This window comes from Mirounga angustirostris, unplaced genomic scaffold, assembly GCF_029215605.1.
Source record: "Mirounga angustirostris isolate CCGP_5_RB_7025 unplaced genomic scaffold, mMirAng1.0.hap1 SCAF_10, whole genome shotgun sequence".
Classification (NCBI taxonomy): domain Eukaryota; kingdom Metazoa; phylum Chordata; class Mammalia; order Carnivora; family Phocidae; genus Mirounga; species Mirounga angustirostris.
Window position 1 is genome coordinate 103,838,428 of NW_026991718.1, and position 18,022 is coordinate 103,856,449.

Here is an 18,022-nt window from a genome sequence, read left to right on the forward strand (position 1 = left end):
AAACTTACCACAGCTGAGATGCACTATCAGATATGTTTTTAAAATTTTTTAAAGATCTTATTTATTTATTTAAGCAGGGGGGAGCACCAGCAAGGGATGGGGAGGGGTAGAGGCAGAGAGAGAAGCAGACTCTGTGCTGAGCCAGGAACCCGCCACAAGGCTGGATCCCAGGATCCTGAGATCATGATCTGAGCCTAAGTCAGATGCTTAACCTGAGCCACCCAGGTGGCCTTACATTTTTTTTTTTTTTTTTTTTGAGCTGAGTAAGCACCCTCGAGCCACTCTGAATACCAGCTGCCTCAAGGATTAGGAAGTTTACTGAGAAAGGGATAGGTGTGGTGGGGAGGGGAGACAGGGAAACACTTGTTCAGTGTTGCAGTAGAATCTTGGTACTACCCTGATACATGGTATTTCTGAATAATGATTCGCCCTTTAGCACGTATGGTGTACATCGAGACTAGTAAAATGAGCAACACCTTAATGAGCCTGTTTCCTCTTCTGATAAATACATTGGCGACACTCAGAATGACCTATTGAGGATGGGAGCGGGTACCCTAGAATTCATGTTTGGCTCTGAGCCATGCCTTAGCCAACCAAAGGAGTCTTCATTCATGCTGTGGCTGGAAGCCCAGGGAATCTGTCACCATAATAACTAAAACTCTAATTTCAGAAGTCCAGCCTTGACGTGAGGGTACAGCCATTTCATCTGGCAAGCTTGGTTTTGGAATGCCTTCTCTGTGAGCACAAGGGGCTTTGTAACAGCACCTCCCCATGCCCAACCCTGTCACGCACTCTTCCATTCACGCTAAGTGGAAGCCACATCCCAATGTAAGCACTGAGAGCCAATTATTCTTGATGAGTGGGAGAAAGCACCTCTTCAAGTGCACAGCACAACTTTCCAAAATAGACTGGGGAGAACTAACTTTAGGTAAAGGAATTGTTACGTGCTCCTTCAAAGCTTTATTGTTTCATACTTGGTCCAAGAATACTGCAAGAAGTTCATTTTTAAGAGCGCTTCACACAGCTGCATTCAACTCCACAGTGGCCCACGGATTCTCTTCAACACATCTACAGACATGGTAGAGCGTATGTATTTGGCATCAAGTAAACTGGTTTCTAGGGTAGACGGTGTTATGCCCGCATCTTCCCACTTCCCTAGAGTTCATGGAATTTGTATACACTAAATTGGGTTGAGAAGCAATTTATTGGACCTTTATAAAATAGGGGAAAGTAGCTATTCAGTGTTCTTTTAAAAAAAAAAATTAGGTGTTAATGTGAGAGGTACAGGCAACAGCATCCCCACATTTGGGATGCCTGCAGAAGGAAACTGTTTGCCTCCAATCTCAGTGAACTTGAGCTTCGGGTAGGTTTGGATAGGCATGAACAATGAGAAGAGAACGGACCGATGTGGTCGTGAACCCCGTAGCGGGCACAGGGCCTGAGCCTTTCTGGTGAAACAGAACCTGGGTGTGGGGTGGAGGGAGGGAAGGGCAGGGAGGAAGGGAAGAGGGCATAGGAATAGCATTTTTTGGCTAGAGCTTGCTGAAGTGCCAAGAAGTAAATAGGAAAGAGAACAAGAATGTCTCACGGGAGGAGGAGATCCAAGCCTTTGCACTGGGGGTGGGGGTGGGGGGCAGATAAAGAGATTGAGAGAAAAAGAAAAAAAATAGGGTGTCTCGTGCCAGGAGAGAGGAAAATCCATGTAGGAATATATTAGTGAGGGCAAAGCAGAGCCTAACAACGTGACTGTGCAAAAACTAGACGCGAGGAGGTGGCATTATGGCCTAGAGGGGCTCCTTCTCTGGCCCCCCTTTCCTGAGGGGGCTTGGGCTGGGCAACATCACCACTGATTTGCCCACTTCATTCTTTTTTTTTTTTTTTTAATTTTATTTATTTGCGAGAGAGAGAATGAGAGACAGAGAGCATGAGAGGGAGGAGGGTCAGAGGGAGAAGCAGGCTCCTTGCTGAGCAGGGAGCCCGATGTGGGACTCGATCCTGGGACTCCAGGATCATGACCTGAGCCAAAGGCAGTCGCTTAACCAACTGAGCCACCCAGGCACCCCTGCCCACTTCATTCTAAAGGAGACCAAACCCAGGATGGAAAAGAGGAGCAAGGAAGCTGAATAGGAGTAAGGCCATCCCCCCGGTCTATCTAATAAAGTGCATTTATGGTCTTTGCTCCAGACAGCTATCCAAGAGCTTGGGCCTTAAAATGGATTCCCTCAGAGGTAAAGAGGGTGGTGGCGCAAAGGTGAATTCTTTGAGTTTCCAGTTACATTAGAGGCCCAAAGAATGCCCCTTTAACGGGGTCCTGAGAGAAACACATTTATCAAAGCCTGGGGACATTTTAGGTACAGTCATAGGCATTTCGTGAGAGAGTATTTATCAAGGACTGACTGATTCAACTCTTTTTATACAGCTCCATGCCCACAGAGTACAAGATAGCGCTTCACGGCTAACAGGTATTCAATGACTTTTTGTTGAATCAAAATAAACCACCTTCCCCAAAAGAAATGCTAGAAAGCAAATACCCTTGAGTGGTGCCCAGGCCTATTAAGAGTTCTGGTTCAATTCCATGTTCCAGCAGACTTTACATGACTAAGATAGCAATGATCCTAGAAACCAAGGGAGTCTCATTCTTTCCTTGCCCTCAACGGGCCTACAATCCACTCCATGGTTTTAACACCATCTTCTGAAACACTCAGGGAGGACTCATGCTGTGAAGCCTCAGTAGGGTCCTACTCCCTTCACAGATGAGCTAAGCCTTTGGGACATAAATAGTTACATAGGAGCTGGGCTGCCATGACCATACCCAAAGCTCTCAGGCTTCTTTAACACAACGGTCTCCTTTAAGACTACTTCCAGCCAGGGGCACCTGGGTGGCTCAGTCGTTAAACGTCTGCCTCCAGCTCAGGTCATGATCCCAGGGTCCTGGGATCGAGTCCCACATTGGGCTCCCTGCTCAGCGGGAAGCCAGCTTCTCCCTCTCCCACTCCCCCTACTTGTGTTCCCTCTCTGGCTGTGTCTCTCTCTGTCAAATAAATAAATAAAATCTTTAAAAAAAAAAAAAAAAGACTACTTCCAGCCAGAGCCCACAATTAATGTTTGGCTATCATTTCTTGATTCTCTAGCCACTGGTTCCAACTCCAGGTTACAAGGAATAGGAAATGGCAAAGAAAAGAGTGACTTTCAAAGCTTTGGTCTGGGTGGGAAGATAAACTGAGTGTGAATTTGTAAGCTTGAGAGAAAGGCAGATTGCCTAAGATTATACACATGGAAAGAAAAGAGGGAGATAAAGAGTAAGACTTTCTTCATTAATCACTCCGGCAACTTCCTGGATATTAAATTTCAGCTAATACTCAAGAGCAGGGGCCATTCCCAAGCGATGGAACAACTATGAAGCCAGATCCCTTTTAACAGTATGCACACTATACTAATAGTTTCCATTTTAAGAACTCCAGAATGATAGTGATGAAATGACATTTTAAAAGTGTTTACTCTTCATATCCATTAAAACATTCAGAACAATTTCCACCTAGCCCTTGGCAGCTCATCTACCAGGGGACTCATCCGCTTTTCTCTGGCTTGGTGTCAATTCTCCATCAACTCTGAACAAACTGCCCCCGAATCACAGATGTCTTGTGTCAAACACCTGTTAATACTGGCAGGCACCAAAGTGTTCATGTCAAAGAGAGCTAAAGAAAATGACAAAAGGATGGTAATAATTTTGTATGTGAACATACCGATAAAGATCTTTGAAACCATAAAAAAAACTTCCAAGCTTGTCTAACAATGGCTTGATTAGGAGGATACATATAAATGAAACCAGAGTTGTTAGTTAGAAGTGCTTTGATTGCAATCTATGTGTTTCTACTTTGTCCATTTCCTGAACCTTATCTTGGAAGAAAAAGCAGGACGGTAAGGTATGTAAAAACAGATCCAGCATAAATTTCTGTTCTCCACACTGCTGTCTGTGCTAAGTTTGGACTTCTTAATTCAATATAGATTTTAAAGAAAAACGTACTATATGTTGGGCAGTAGCTATAGGATGCTGGGATATATTAAAATAATTGTCCTGCTATTGCTCAACAGAGCAAAGGATTTAAAAAAAATAAGGATCAGTTTAAAGTATCTTTGCCAACAATTATCAGTCAAAGGTGCTAACAGGGCATTTTTTTTTTAAAGGTTCTACTTTCTTTTTCTAAAGTAGACATAAAATTGATTTGCTAGTAAGTTAATAAAAAGGAGAATCCTACATGTAGATCTATAAAGACCACAACAATGCATGAGGTGTACGACTTGGTAAGCCCTTAATAAAAGGTTAAGTAAAAATATTGCCCATGGTCTTCCTTATGATTTGTATGCTTTTAATTTTCTCATTGATATTCCAGTTCTGTTTTTTTATGGTTTTTTATGCTCAAATGCTATCAGTTCTGTTATAACACATGGGTTGTTATAGAGCACGGAATTAAAATGATGGCCTCTAGGACAATTCTGTTTAAGATTTTATTTATTTGAGAGAGAACGAGAGACCACAAGCAGGGGGGAGCGGGAGAGGGAGAGGCAGGCTCCCCGCTGAGCAGGGAGCCTGATATGGGGCTCAATCCCAGGACACCAGGATCATGACCTGAGCCGAAGACAGACGCTTAACCGACTGAGCCCCCCAGATGCCCCTAAGATGATTCCGTTAAATGTGAAAAGAATAATTTTGAGAGAGTATGGAGATAATCTCCTAGGGATACAGAATGGAAGTTTCAAGGCAGAATGAGGTGGCTGGGCAGAGAGGGAGGTATAGAAAAGTCAGAAATGGCTAAGTGTGATCAGCATGCCACTGCTTGAATGCATTTGCTCAAATGCTATCAATTGGTGACCTGTTTGCCTCATCTCTGACAGATAAAACAGTTCCAAGATAAGACTCTACCCAGTAGCTCTGGGTTTTATTTGTTGTTGTCAGTTGGCTTCTTCACTAAAGTGGTGTCCAGAGAGGAGGTCAACATGAACCTAAGTCTGGAGAATTCTAGAAGACTGGGTTGGTATCTAGGGAACCCATGATTAATTCAGCTGTGGGCTTAGGCTCATGAATCCAAACACATTCCTGGTTTCATGTGGACAGCTGATGCTCTGCAGTCCACTCCAGCTTCTGGAATCTCCATGAAGTGCTTACACAAACACCAACCAAAAAGATACTAGGAGAGTTTGGTAAAGAATCCCTATCACTACCATCTCAAAATGTCCCCACAGACCATTAGCAAATCCTAACACCAGAAATGGAATAGAGAGGCAGAAAAGAAGGAAGCATTGGGAATCCTCAGAGGGTGAAATATATCAGCTTAAGTATTAAAGAGGACATGTTGGAGGGGCGCCTGGGTGGTTCAGTGTGTTAAGCGACCGACTCTTGATTTTGGTTCAGGTCATGATCTCAGAGTCTTGGGTTTGAGCTCCGCATGAGCTCCACGTTCAGTGGGGAGTCTGCTTCAGGATTCTCTCTCCCTCTACCCCTCCCCCTGATTCACTCATGCTCTCTCTCTAAAATAAATAGATTTTTTTTTTTTAAAGAAGACATGTGGAAGACAAATCTAGTTCATGTTTTCTTCATTCTTTTCTTTCTTAAGATCTAGTTATTAATTTTATCTCTAAGATAATGCACTCAAGCGGGGGTGGGGGAGGGACAGAGGGAGAGAGAGAATTTTAAGCAGGCTCCATGCTCAGCACAGAGCCCCATTCGGGGCTTGATCTCCCTAAGATCATGGCTTGAGCTGAAATCAAGAGTCGGATGCTTAACCGACTGAGCCACCCAGGTGCCCCTGTTTTTTTCATTCTTGATTCCATTCAGGCTTTACTGCCATTTTTTTTTTTTTTCATTGTCACTGTTACCTTGGGCACAGCAAGGGGAAAAAGTGACAGCTCTGAAAAGTGCATGGTGTCAGGGAGAGTACACCTAGAGACCAAGTGGCCAGAAGCCAAAGGCATCCACTTGCCCCATCCACCAAGGAAACAGCAAGGCCCAGAATGAGAAGCACCGTCCAGAGATACCACTCTTCTGAAGACACAGTCTATACACTTCCAATAAAGGTGCACAGTACAAACTCCTTTCATTTTAGCTAATGGTCACTCAGGGCAAGAAGATGAAAGACATTAAAATCCTAAAAACCCACATATTTGAAGATTAAAAAGAAATCTGCTACATCTTCAGATGTTCTTTATCCAAGTAGAGTTAATGCTACCCGTTCTGAAGAAAAATGCAACTTTACATCCACAAATGATTTTTCCAAACTAAACACGGCATTTGATGGAGTGATTTAAACCAAACTTCCAGAAATATCTTTAGTGAAAACAATTAACAAGCACTTGTGATGGGCTCTCTCTTTGGTCTGGTATCACAAGGGTCGGCCCAGGATATGGAATATAGACAGAAACGATGGCCTTACCTCCTAACTGGAATTTTACCATTTGTGTTGGTCATAAACGCCAATTTCATCCAGCTGGAAAACAACCATAACACTGTTTCAATGTTTCTTAGGAGCAACACTTCAATCCAGTTAAGAACTTTAAAAGAAAGTTCATTCAAACAAAGAACATTTATTCTGAAAACTAGAGACAATAATATACTGTGAGATGAATTTATGGTTGTCAGGTTTAGCAAATATAAATACAGGACTCTCAGTTAAATTTGAATTTCAGAAAAACAATTTTTTTACAAGTATGTTCCAAATACTGCACAGAATATGCTTATACTCAAAAACTATTACTTATCTGAAATTTAAATTTAACTGGGAATTCTGTATTTTTCCCAGCAACCCTAGATGAACTAGAAATTTGGATGTTTGCACTGAGCAAAACAAATTGTAGGTACTTTTTTGGTGATTGGTCTCATCCTTGATTATTGCTCTTTAATAATCTTTACTAAGATGGAAATGCAACTGCACGGTGACACCAGCCAGCCTTGTTCTGAGGACCCACGGGGACCCCCACTCCCTGTTCCCAGTGCAGCAAAGCACAGATCGAATGGGCACCTTCCTTAATTTCCAAGAGGAAGAGAAGTTCATCAACTCAAATTGATGGTAAGCAACTCCTTGCTTTCCCCAGGCTTTCTGGACACACAGGGACGCAGAATATTCATTCGTAGGTGCTGGGATTGTTCCTAGCTATTAACTCACATTCTCATGGATACCAGTCAATAATATTCTAACAATGAACAGAACATGACAATTTGGTAAAGTTTCCGTCTTCTGGCAATCTCCTAGAGGCCCAAGTGACTCCTTTTCAGAGAATGTTTTCAAGACAACAGGTGTGAGGGAAGCAGAAAGGACCAGAACAGTCACACAAAGTTGTGGTCTCTGCTGGTGCTTTAGCCTGATGCCAGGGGGGACTCTGGAGCGTATTGTGCACCAGACTTGGTGGCATGGGGGCTGGCCTTTTATATCCTGTTCCAGCCCATTATGGGCCATGGGCTTCCCACCAGGAAAAGAGAGGAGTGCAGTCTCCCAGGCACAGTGACTCCGCTTTCAGCACAGGGTCATTCTCTGCAGAAGTGGGCAGGTGTGACCTCTTGATGAGTTAACCCTCATGGCAGTTGGTGGATGGGTGAACACCAGCTCCATAAAGGGATCCCAGCAGGACGCCAATGGGGACAGATAAGACCTGGTGTCCACCTACAGATACTGGGGTCCCTCAGGTCTAAGTGGGCATTCTCAAAGTCTCAGATCCTTCGGGATTCTATCAATGCCCAAAGTGGAATGTCAAATATCCATTGTTGCTCTTTATTTCTAAGAAAACATGCCACAGCAACTACAGAGGAAGAGGAGAAGCAGCTGCAGGACAAACGGGTATTTACAAGACTAACCACCCCCTACTAAGGTGACGGAAAGAAAACCAGAGGGCTGGCATAATAATCAAAATCACTAATACTGAATGAAGGAGGAACTGGGCTGGGCGTTTTCCAGGACCTCATTACATCTGTGTGGTAATCTTTAAAATAAGTTCTGGTCACCTTCTCCATTCACAGATTAAGAACAGAAAGGCACGAGGCTAAGAACTTGTCAAGGGTCACCCAAGAACTAAGTGGCCAAGCTGGGACTGTAGTCAAGAGCCTGTTCTCTTCAAGCACCCGCCAAAGGGACCAAAACTAAGGGTGAAACTAGCCAAAGGGCTGACCTCTCTTCCTCCTGCTGGACAGTCCAAGGAATCACACCCTTGGTGCTGGTTGCAAGTGCAGGCTTATTCCTGTAATTTCTCAGCGTAGTTCCCTTCTGCACCTACAATTGCCTGCCAATGGTCCAGGATGGCGGGCAGCCCCCTTCCTGCACCGATTGCTGCTTTTTAAACAGGCTGACTTTGGCTTTGGCTAGGCTTTCTACTTGAGTAACTTTCACGTCACCTTGATGGAATAACTTGGGAAGGGTTAAAAATCTACCACGGCGGCATCCCTCTGGATTTTGGATACTGTGAGCTGGGGTAAGGCCAGTACGTTTGGATCCCTGAATGGGTGCTGAACAGTCCCTGGGGCCAGTGCTCCTTTGTGACCCTAGAAATGGGTGCTTTTGTAAGTGCTTCTCTTGGCCACACTCCCCAGTTTTGTCTCACACAACAGAGGCTCCAGCTACAACAGCACCCAACTATGGCCCCAGGCATGGAGAACTATTGTCTGGGGCCAATGACCCAGAGGATACTGAAGTTCCAGCACCTTCCTGCCATCAATCATTCCTTTCTTATCAGTCTGGGCTACGGGTTGATCACACGTGCCCTGCCAAGTGGCATGAAGAGTCCAGGTGTGTGTCGGGAACTTCCTTTCCAGGGTCAGGAGCATGGAGGGGAAGGCAAGGACAATGTGGCCTGGCAATACACGAAGCCTTCATCTCCTAATCTGACCTTTTGCTTTTTAACAGCCAAGAGCAAAGAGTGATGTAAATAAAACTCACTGTTTCTTGAGGCAGGTCATTGGACTGACATTGTTGGCCCTGAAGTTGTGTATGATTGATCTCAGTCCTTCTACCCATTGCTGAAAGAGAAAGAAAAAGCATTCCTGGTGAGCAACACCACAGGAACTGAAAATGGTGGTTTTTATTAAACAGCCCGTATCCATTCGGTATAAGAATAATGTAAACTCTTCTTTTATCTCCTCCCTGCCACAGAGCAATCTTTGTTTTGCATGCCATACTTTATTCTTTAATAAACAGCTTTCATTCTTTCCATGAAGATAAATGTAACATCTAGAGCATCATTAAACACTGGGTTGTCACAAAGGAACGCTGCCCACTGATTGACTTGTTAAACCTTCTATTTGCAGCCTGTTTAAATAGAAATCCTTTTTCAGCCACTGGCAACCTTCATTATTTCTAAGCAACGTTATACAGTACATGATGACATATTTAGCTATTCCCATTTTAGAGGACGAATGCATTTGGGGTTCATCAATTTTATCGTGTGATTCTATTTCAATCTAAGAAATTTGTCACATATCTTACCTGTCTGTGATTTCCAGCAGAGCCTTAAAAAGTAAAGCATGCACTGATTGCTGGGGTATCCAGTGCAAATACTGAAGCACTTACATAATTTCTGTATAATAAGGACTTGGACCTCAGTTTTAGTTCATAACATCACTCCATGGATTTACAAGGAAAAGTGAAGGAAGACTGTACACGGCAGTAAAGGAATTTGTTTCTCATAAGGACATTCAACTAGAAAAGGCTGGCCCGTCCATTAAGGCCAACTCCTCTGTGCTGAGGAAGGGAAAATATTTGGGCATAGTAGTACAGATGGATAGTCTACCTGCACTGTCCACTAGCCACATGTGGCTGTTTAAACTGAATAAAAGTAAAATTCAGTGCCTCCATTTCACTCATCACATATCAAGTGCTTGAAAGCCGACATGGGGCTAGTGCCTACCACATTGGACAGCCCAGACGAAGAACATCTCCGTTGACACAGAAGGTTATATCGGACAGCCCTGCACAGTATTACCAGGTTTAACGTGGGCTAGTGATTTAGTCATTGCAAGGGCCAAAGGTAAAGACTAAGTTCTGTAAAGTGTGTGTGGTTTTAATTCATTGTGATAAAATGCAAATAACATTAAATTTATCATTGGAACCATTTTTAAGTGAGCAGTTCAAAGGCATTAAGTAATATTCACGTTGTGTGCAACCTTTACCACCATCCATCTCCAGAACTCTTTTCTTCTTGCAAAACTGAAACTCTGTCCCCATTACACAACTCCTCAGTTTCCTCTCCCCCGCCCAACCCTAGCAACCACCATTCTACTTTCTGTCTCTATGAATCTGCCTATCCTAGGTTCTTTATAAAAACAAATCATACAGTATTTGCCCTTTGACAAATTTGACTGGCATAATGTCCTCAAGGCTCAGCCAGATCACAGCCTGTGTCAGAATTTCCTTCTTTTTAAAGGCTGAATAATATTCCCTTGGCTGTGTAGACTACATTTGGCTTCTCCATTCATCTGTTGATGAACACCTGGCTTGCTACTATGATTAATGGCAGCTATTGTGATTGATGCTTCTATGAACATGGGTATACCAGTATCTCTTCAAGTTCCTGCCTTCAATTCTTTGGGGTATATACTCTGAAGCAGAATTACTGGATCCTACAGTAATTCTATTTTTCATTTTTTGAGGAACCACCATTCTGTGACACAGCTGTTATCATTTTACATTCCCACCAACAGTGCACGTGGGTTCCAATTTCTTCAAGTCCTTGTTGACACTTTTTTTTTCCTGCTTTGTTTTCATTTTGAGAATAGTCATCCCAATGGGTAAGAGTCTAATGGACAGTTTTGGCTTTCCTCTTTATGCTCCAGTCATACCTAACAGTTTTCTGAAGGAGGACTTAGGAGCCAGAAGAGGTCAATTTCCTTCCACAACTAGAAAAGGCCATTTCCTGAGGACCATAAATAGCATCGAAAGCCTCGGGATGGTGACGCCAGGATTCTGAGGGAGGAGGAAGGAAGGCACTGGTAGCATTAAAGAAATGCCTTATTTTCATCATCAGCCTTTACTTCCTCTGTCAGGCTAAATATGGGACTATAATTCCCTGGGGACCTTCAAATATCCTGTTGTTGGCCTAACAAACCGCAGGCTCACAAAGTGTTTCCCAAGAGGAGACAGAAAAACATAAATAATTAGGTTGGCATTCACTGGGCAACATTTTCTCAACCTGAAGGCTTGTTCCGTGTTCCAAAACATAAAACAGAGTCCATGGTTTCCTAGGGCAAAAAACTGGGCAATTTCTGAGACTGTTCACTGGCTTTTTCTGAGCATTCTGATTTAGTTGTTCCTAAAAATAAATTACAGAGATACCAGACTTTGAGGAGGCTTCAACAACTCATCCGTCTTTTGAAAATATAATGCTGGTGAAGAATCTTGTTTATTGTGACAGAAAGGTCTCCGGGAGTGACCTCTGAGGTCATCACTCCAGGGACAGTACTCATGCTTTAGTTAGTAGGAAATGCCACTGGAATCCTCACAGGCCCTAAAGGGCCCCGGGGTGGGGGAGGTTGTTGCTGCTTCTCTTTGCGATGATGAGAGTGAGGGTCAAGGGCCTTGCCCAAGATCAGCTGGCTCAGGGCTGAGAGGCTCTGTTGTCTGCCCTTCCTTAAGGCTTGTTCACACGTCTCCCCCCCATGACGTGGACAAGTCCCATCAGGCCTTTCCTTCTCTCCATGGTCTTCCAGGTAATTGACACCTGGCATATTAAGACCAAGAGACTTCAGGAAATATGTTGAGCGTTTCTTTTGCAGTTTCTAACAAAGTAGATGAAATGCCAGCAGGTGACAGCAGAGCCCTAGAGTTTAGCTGAAAAGTTGTACTGTGGGTGAACTAGATGCATATGAACTTCGTTGAATGTTTCCAGACTAACAGAAGGAAAAAAAAAAACACAAAAACCTGTGACTTAAATATGTTTCCTTGAATTGCTGAAAATAAGCACATATGTTAAGAGTCTACATAATGCCCTAAAAGGTACATCTTCAAGCCCAGGGCTGTGTGTTTCTAGAAGGATCACTCCCTGACGCATGTTGAGCACACTCATCGGCTCAATGTTGACACGCTCGTGATAGGATTCTTACCACGCTGGGTGCCTCCCTCTGGTCTGGCCATGCTGAGTGGGCCCATGCAACCAGCCCAAAGGATCCATTGAATTTGGGTGTCCAAATCCGTAGTTTCTCCCTTTCCCCAGCAGGTTGTTCTCTTGATTTCTTAATCTTTTCCAATTCGAACTTAAAGCTTATTTCAGCCCTTCTAAGGTGAAGGACAAGAAAGGTCCTTCCAGGGACTCTTGGGGCTTAGCTGGATGGTTTAGGAGAAGAGGAGGGAAGAAGAGAAGCTGCCTCTGATTTTCTCCTAGGGACTTACAACCTCTCCTCTGGGACTCCTTGTTCTCACCACGCAGGCGGGCGTCCATTTTCCAAGCAAATGGCGTGGCCTTGCCCTTAGCTTTCTCCTTTGCCCCTGGGACACTGGACTGTCATGGACTAAACAATCCCTTTCCCACTGAAAAAAGCAGCAGAAGGGCACAGACATAACAAAACCAAACCAAAAAAATATGAATTCACACAGGGTGTATACCTCCCTTTTTCCCTTTAAAAACATTTGGTAGGGTTTTTTTTTTTAAGTTATGGAAGCAGTATTTAAATGTCCTTTGCAGAAAAATGTAAAGCAAAAAAGTATACAGCAATAAGTGAACATCACCCCAAATCCCATTGCTGACATCAAGAGCTAGCCACTGACAACATTTTGGTATTTGAGCTCTTAGCTTTTTTTTTTTTAATGCACATGTAGCTTTGTCATCCTAAAATAACTAGTCCCATTACTTGCCAGTCAGCACTGCCCCAGGTAGAGTTGTTGTTCTTTTAGCTCAATCTTATCTCTAGATTTTATTCCAGAAGCGTCCTTTTCAGTCTTCAGTCAAAACAGCATGTTGTCAAAGCAAAAAAATAACACAGACCCTGTGATACTCTCCGAGTATGCTATGTCATTTTTTCTCCAAAGGGAAGACTCAGTGGCATCTTCCTTCATCTCTTGGTGTGTGATTCTTTGTTCTTAAAGAGAAGGCTACTGGTAGAAGAGGCAGAGTCATCTTACTAAGTCTGTTCCAAGTTAACTACAGCCTTGTCACGCATAGTCCAGGGACTAGCAGCATCACCTGGGAATTGTTAAAAGGCAAATCAGCAGGCCCTGTCTATGAAATCTGTCTCTAGGGCTGGGGAAGAGAAACCTGTGTTGAAATGAGCTTTCCAAATGGCTCTTTTGCAAATTTACATATAAAGGCACTGTTCTGAACCCATGCCGCTCAGTCAGGAGGTTGGCTCCTAGACCAATAGCATCAACATGTTCGGGTTGCTGGTTAGAACCGCAGACTCTCAGGTCTCATCCCACCCAGACCCACTGGATCAGAATCTTCATTTAATAAGATCCCAAGGTGAGTCGTGTGCACATCCCAGTTTGAGAAGGGTCCTTCCCCCACCTGGAGTATCTACTTCCGTTGCCCACCTAGAAAGATCTGGGTTTGGTTTCCTATGGGAGCCGATAGTTTCCCACAGTGCCCTTGGCTGGGATATCTGGTCTTCTAGTAAGGACCCTGGAAAAAGCTCTCCTCCAGTTCCTGATTTACTTTGTTTTTGTCCTATCCCTCCCTACCTGGGCTGAACAAATCTGCATTCACTAGCATGGAAATGGTGACCTACACACGTGGGTTCAATTGCTTGCATGTGGAAACAAAAGGAAGCAAGGAGTGACTTTCACCTTCCAATGTCCACGCTGTGCAAAGAATCAGCTGATGGGGCCATCTGAGATGTTTAAAATATGGGACCTTCTTGTTACCTGTCACTCATAAACCTGATCCATGCAGAGCTTTTGTTTTTGGTTTTTTGTTTAAGTAAATGGGGATCAGAAAAAAATCAGGGCAGATCTCAGTTGACTATTCTCAAGGTACTTAATTGTTCTAACAGTTAATTAGTTGTCATTTGCTCAAACAACATAAGCCAGGAATTTATATAATGTGAAATACAGCATTGATTCCTTTGTACGGTGAGTTCCAGTAATAAGACTCATTTTACTGATGGGGTTCAGGGCAGGCCACCCCAGAATGTGCCACTTTGGCATGTGGCTTATTTTGAGCTGGAGACAATCAAGGCCCGATAAACTCAAGAAGAGCTTTTTACCTCTCTCTTAACTGCCTAAAAGAATTTAGATAGAGGCCTGTACTGGGAAGAGAGCTATTACCAAAAATATATATATATATATTTTTTTAAACACAAGAATGTCTTCACCACAGGGCATGATAATCATGTTTCCAAACATTTGTCCTTCCCATCTTCCTGTGAATTGTCTTCCTCACCTCTAAAGCCCCAGACCCTTAGCCTCTTTCTCCTTAGCTCAGGATGGCATGCACACCTCAATTACCTGATTATCAGAGAGCCTTCCGTGTCTTGTGGGGTTCCTGGACACATTTAATTAGATTTTTTTTCTCCTGTTAATCTCTCTCTTATTAAAGGTGGGTGTCTCAGCCAGGAACCCAGAAAGGTAGAGGGAAATTCATTTTTCCTCCCCTAAAACCATGCACCAGAGGCAAACTATGAAGCTTTCCAAGATTTCCACAGGGTCCAATGTTGCAGCAAGGTAAGACTCTTTTTAAGGTGCTTAGGATGTAAAATTGCTTCATTTCACCAACCTCCAGATGAAGAATCAGAGCAGAGTAATTCTATCTTTATATTCAACCAGAAACTTGGTTTTAGGAAGGCATTTGAGCTTTAAAGAGGCTTATTAGACTGTAAAGACACTGTAGGTAGAACTCTACACATTTTCTCTTATGAATCTACATGTAAGGGAAATGAAATGATTTTTGTTAGGGTAAGGTATTAGTTGCCATTAAATTGTCAGTACTGAACTTCGAAGACAGGCCAAGCAAAAGACCTTTCCAGCTGGGACACGTTATAAGAATACTACGTGGCTATTACTCAGAGACCAGACTAGTAGCTCCCAGACCTAGTTGTACCTTAGAACCCCCCGGGGAGCTTATAAGACATTTCAGAAGCCTGGATGCCTCTCCTGGCGATTCTCATTAACAATCTGAGCCCAGCTGGACTGTCAATCACCTTTTAGAGACTGTAGATAATTCTAATGTGAATCTACAGTGGAAGACCACTGAATCAGACCATGTGTGCTACATTGGTTGAGGTCAGTATTTTCCAAATTTTACCATGTGTTTGGATCACTTGGGAATTTTGTTCAAGTGCAGATTTGGATTCAATAGGTCTAGTGTCTGTGCTGAAGAGTCTGCATTTCTTGCAATCTTCCAAGAGAGGCCATGGGGGCTGGCTTGACCTTCTGTGCCCTGTTCACACAAGAGTAGCAGTGTTTGTACATTATTTCTAGAAAAATCATGTATCTTGTACATTGCTAAGAAGTCCACTGATGAAAAAGCAGTCCTACTCTCCGTTATGTCAGATTTTCCCAAGTGGTCCTCTGAGCACCCCACAGGAGTGTAGTCGAAATGCCAACCCTCAGGCCTCACCTAAAATCTACGGATTCAGCCACGCTGGGGATGGGGCCCAGCAGTCTGTATCTTAACAGGCCCTCCAGATGCCTCCCAAGTAACAAGCACATTGTGCTAGTGTCAGAGCGTCTGGTACTAATTGTGGATAAAGATAATTGAGGTGCGCCTGGGTGGCTCAGTCGTTAAGCGTCTGCCTTCGGCTCAGGTCATGATCCCAGGGTCTTGGGATCGAGTCCCACATCGGGCTCCCCGCTCCGCGGGAAGCCTGTTTCTCCCTCTCCCACTCCCCCTGCTTGTGTTCCTGCTCTGACTACCTCTGTCTCTTAAAAAAAAAAAAAAAAAAAAGATAATTGAAGAGCTTGTGGAGGTAGCCACAGGAGGACAGGCTTGTCTGGTTTCGTTTTCTGAACAATTTTATTGAGGTACAATTTAAAATATAATGAATGGCCTATGAGCTGTTGATTCAAAGTTCTCAAATGCAAACTAAGCACCCTTAGGGCGAGTACCACCAATGGCAGACGCATGGAATTTTAAATTTTCATTCCCGTTTTGGATTAAATTCACACACACATCACTGTGCGTGCTGAAGTAGTTTAAAAAAAGTTACGAGCACGACAAAAGCAGAGCAGGCGACCAGAAGGAGGCTGGCTCAACGGATGTTCCCTAGCCACAGCAAAGCCAGTCGCTAGTGATGTTCCAGGATTCACTAGGCAGCAGGAGATGGCCCCATGGAAGCCAGTTAGAAGTAACAGCTCCCTGGACTGTGACAGAGGCAAATGCAGCATCTGGACAGGCCGGGTCTGGAAGCCTGGGCTTTGGCAATAACACTTACTAGATAACTGGTACAGAAACCAGATGGAGGTCTGTTTCCCCAAACTAGGGTACTTGTGCCCCCACCGGGCCAGTGATCAGGCCTGAGTACCAGGGCCAGAGCCAATATAGCAGCAGGAGTAACTAGAGGCCAAGGGCCTGGCCCAGGGATGGCCAAACCCCAGAGGCAGAAGCAGGAGAGCAGAGAGGTTGGTGATTTAGGCAGGACTTGAGCAAAACAAAACAAAACAAATCACATTTTACCCTTCAAATGTGCTCATCTAAGATGCTGAATCCATTCTCAAATAAGATGGAAGCAGATCTACCAATGTTTGTATATCACAGACCAACTTCTACATCACGTTAAGAGGAAAAAATAAAACCATTTTCTCTTCCACGTCAGCAACTTCCCCTGGGTTCTCCTAAGGAGAGAGAAACGCAGGTAGAATGTACAGAGTGTCAGTCATCAGGAGATATTCGTGACAGTGTTGGAAACTCCCTCCTGGCCGGGGACAGAAGGCAAACAGGCAGACAATGACAGCGTTGACAGCAAGAACAAACCAGGCAGAGAAACCTGAAAGTCACCCCGATTGCTACCCAGAGAGAGAGCAGAGTGCAAGATAACAGAGAGGCTGAAGAATCTCATGCACAATAAAAGAGCTCAATTTGCGATCCCAGATACAATCCAGCTGATAAGCCCAGGATGAAAGGGGAAATTAAGGAGCCTATAATGACTAAGAGCAACCTACCGAAACTGGTGCCCAGTCATGGGGATTTTTCAGAAAAAAAAACCCAAGGTCAGTAGAGCGACAACTCAGTGGTAATCACAAAGGCCCTTGGGAAGTCAATAATAATTCTGATACAATTGTCAAATCTCAAAGAACCAAGACAAGAGAGAGGAAAAAAGGAAGAGCAACCGGGGCCCTTTTCTCTTGAAATGGTCTAAGCGTCTTCCAGAAAATACAAGTTTTTCATCTGCTGTTCTCTGTCCATAGAGGAAAGCTGATCAAGGTGAAAGGAGGAAGGTGTTAAGTGCCATCTGATTCTTCAATCACCTGCAGAGCATAGGGAATGAGTATCTGGGCAGGAACATAGATGGGTGTGTGTGGCTGTGTGTGAAAGATAAATTTGGATGGGCCTGGATAATATTTATGCTTTCCTAGTCAAGATTAGTTTAGTCACTCACAGCCAGTCAAAACAGTCTGTCAGCCTGGCTGGTTATCTTGACAACACTGGGTAGTTAGGTCAAAAAGAACCTCTAAATAGTCATAAGAAATGAGAGGACACTGTACTGTTCTGGGTCATCATTCAGAAGCTCAAGTGTCAAATTCCCCTACCAAGTGGGGTTCTGTTCATTATCATTCCAAGAGACAACTTTTGAATCACCTAAGCCTGCTTTCATGGATATCCTGTAAAAATGTCCTATTGCACCTATAGAACCTTATCTCAAATAATCACATCTTATGCCAGGTATCTACTCCAATAAATATACTGTTGAAGGGAATCAAGATAGGCCACCCCAAAATATGACACTTTGGTATAAAAATTATTTTGAGCTGAAGGCATCTGAATTCCTGAAATCCTTTATCTGACTGAAAGCAGGCCTTACCCGAAAGAACCCCAGTGTCATAAATCGCCATCCAGGAGCAGCTTTAACCCTCCCTTCTGGAAGACAAAACATTGGCACCACACTCAGACAGAAATTGTC

General features: G+C 43.7%; 1 protein-coding gene across 8 annotated transcripts in view; it reads right to left on the reverse strand.

The window, feature by feature from the left end:
• The window catches only part of PLCB4 (phospholipase C beta 4), a 411,040-nt gene that overhangs the window by 97,552 nt on the left and 295,466 nt on the right, over positions 1-18,022 (reverse strand). For all 8 annotated transcript variants that reach the window (XR_010405777.1, XM_064572832.1, XM_064572829.1 and 5 more), the window contains 2 exons: positions 8,919-8,998; positions 6,429-6,482 (listed from right to left, as the gene is read on the reverse strand). Coding sequence is in view for 7 of the 8 variants with exons in the window: in XM_064572832.1 (XP_064428902.1) it covers positions 6,429-6,482; positions 8,919-8,998 (134 nt within the window). In the remaining variant the exon portion in view is untranslated. The remainder of the gene's footprint in view (positions 1-6,428; positions 6,483-8,918; positions 8,999-18,022) is intronic.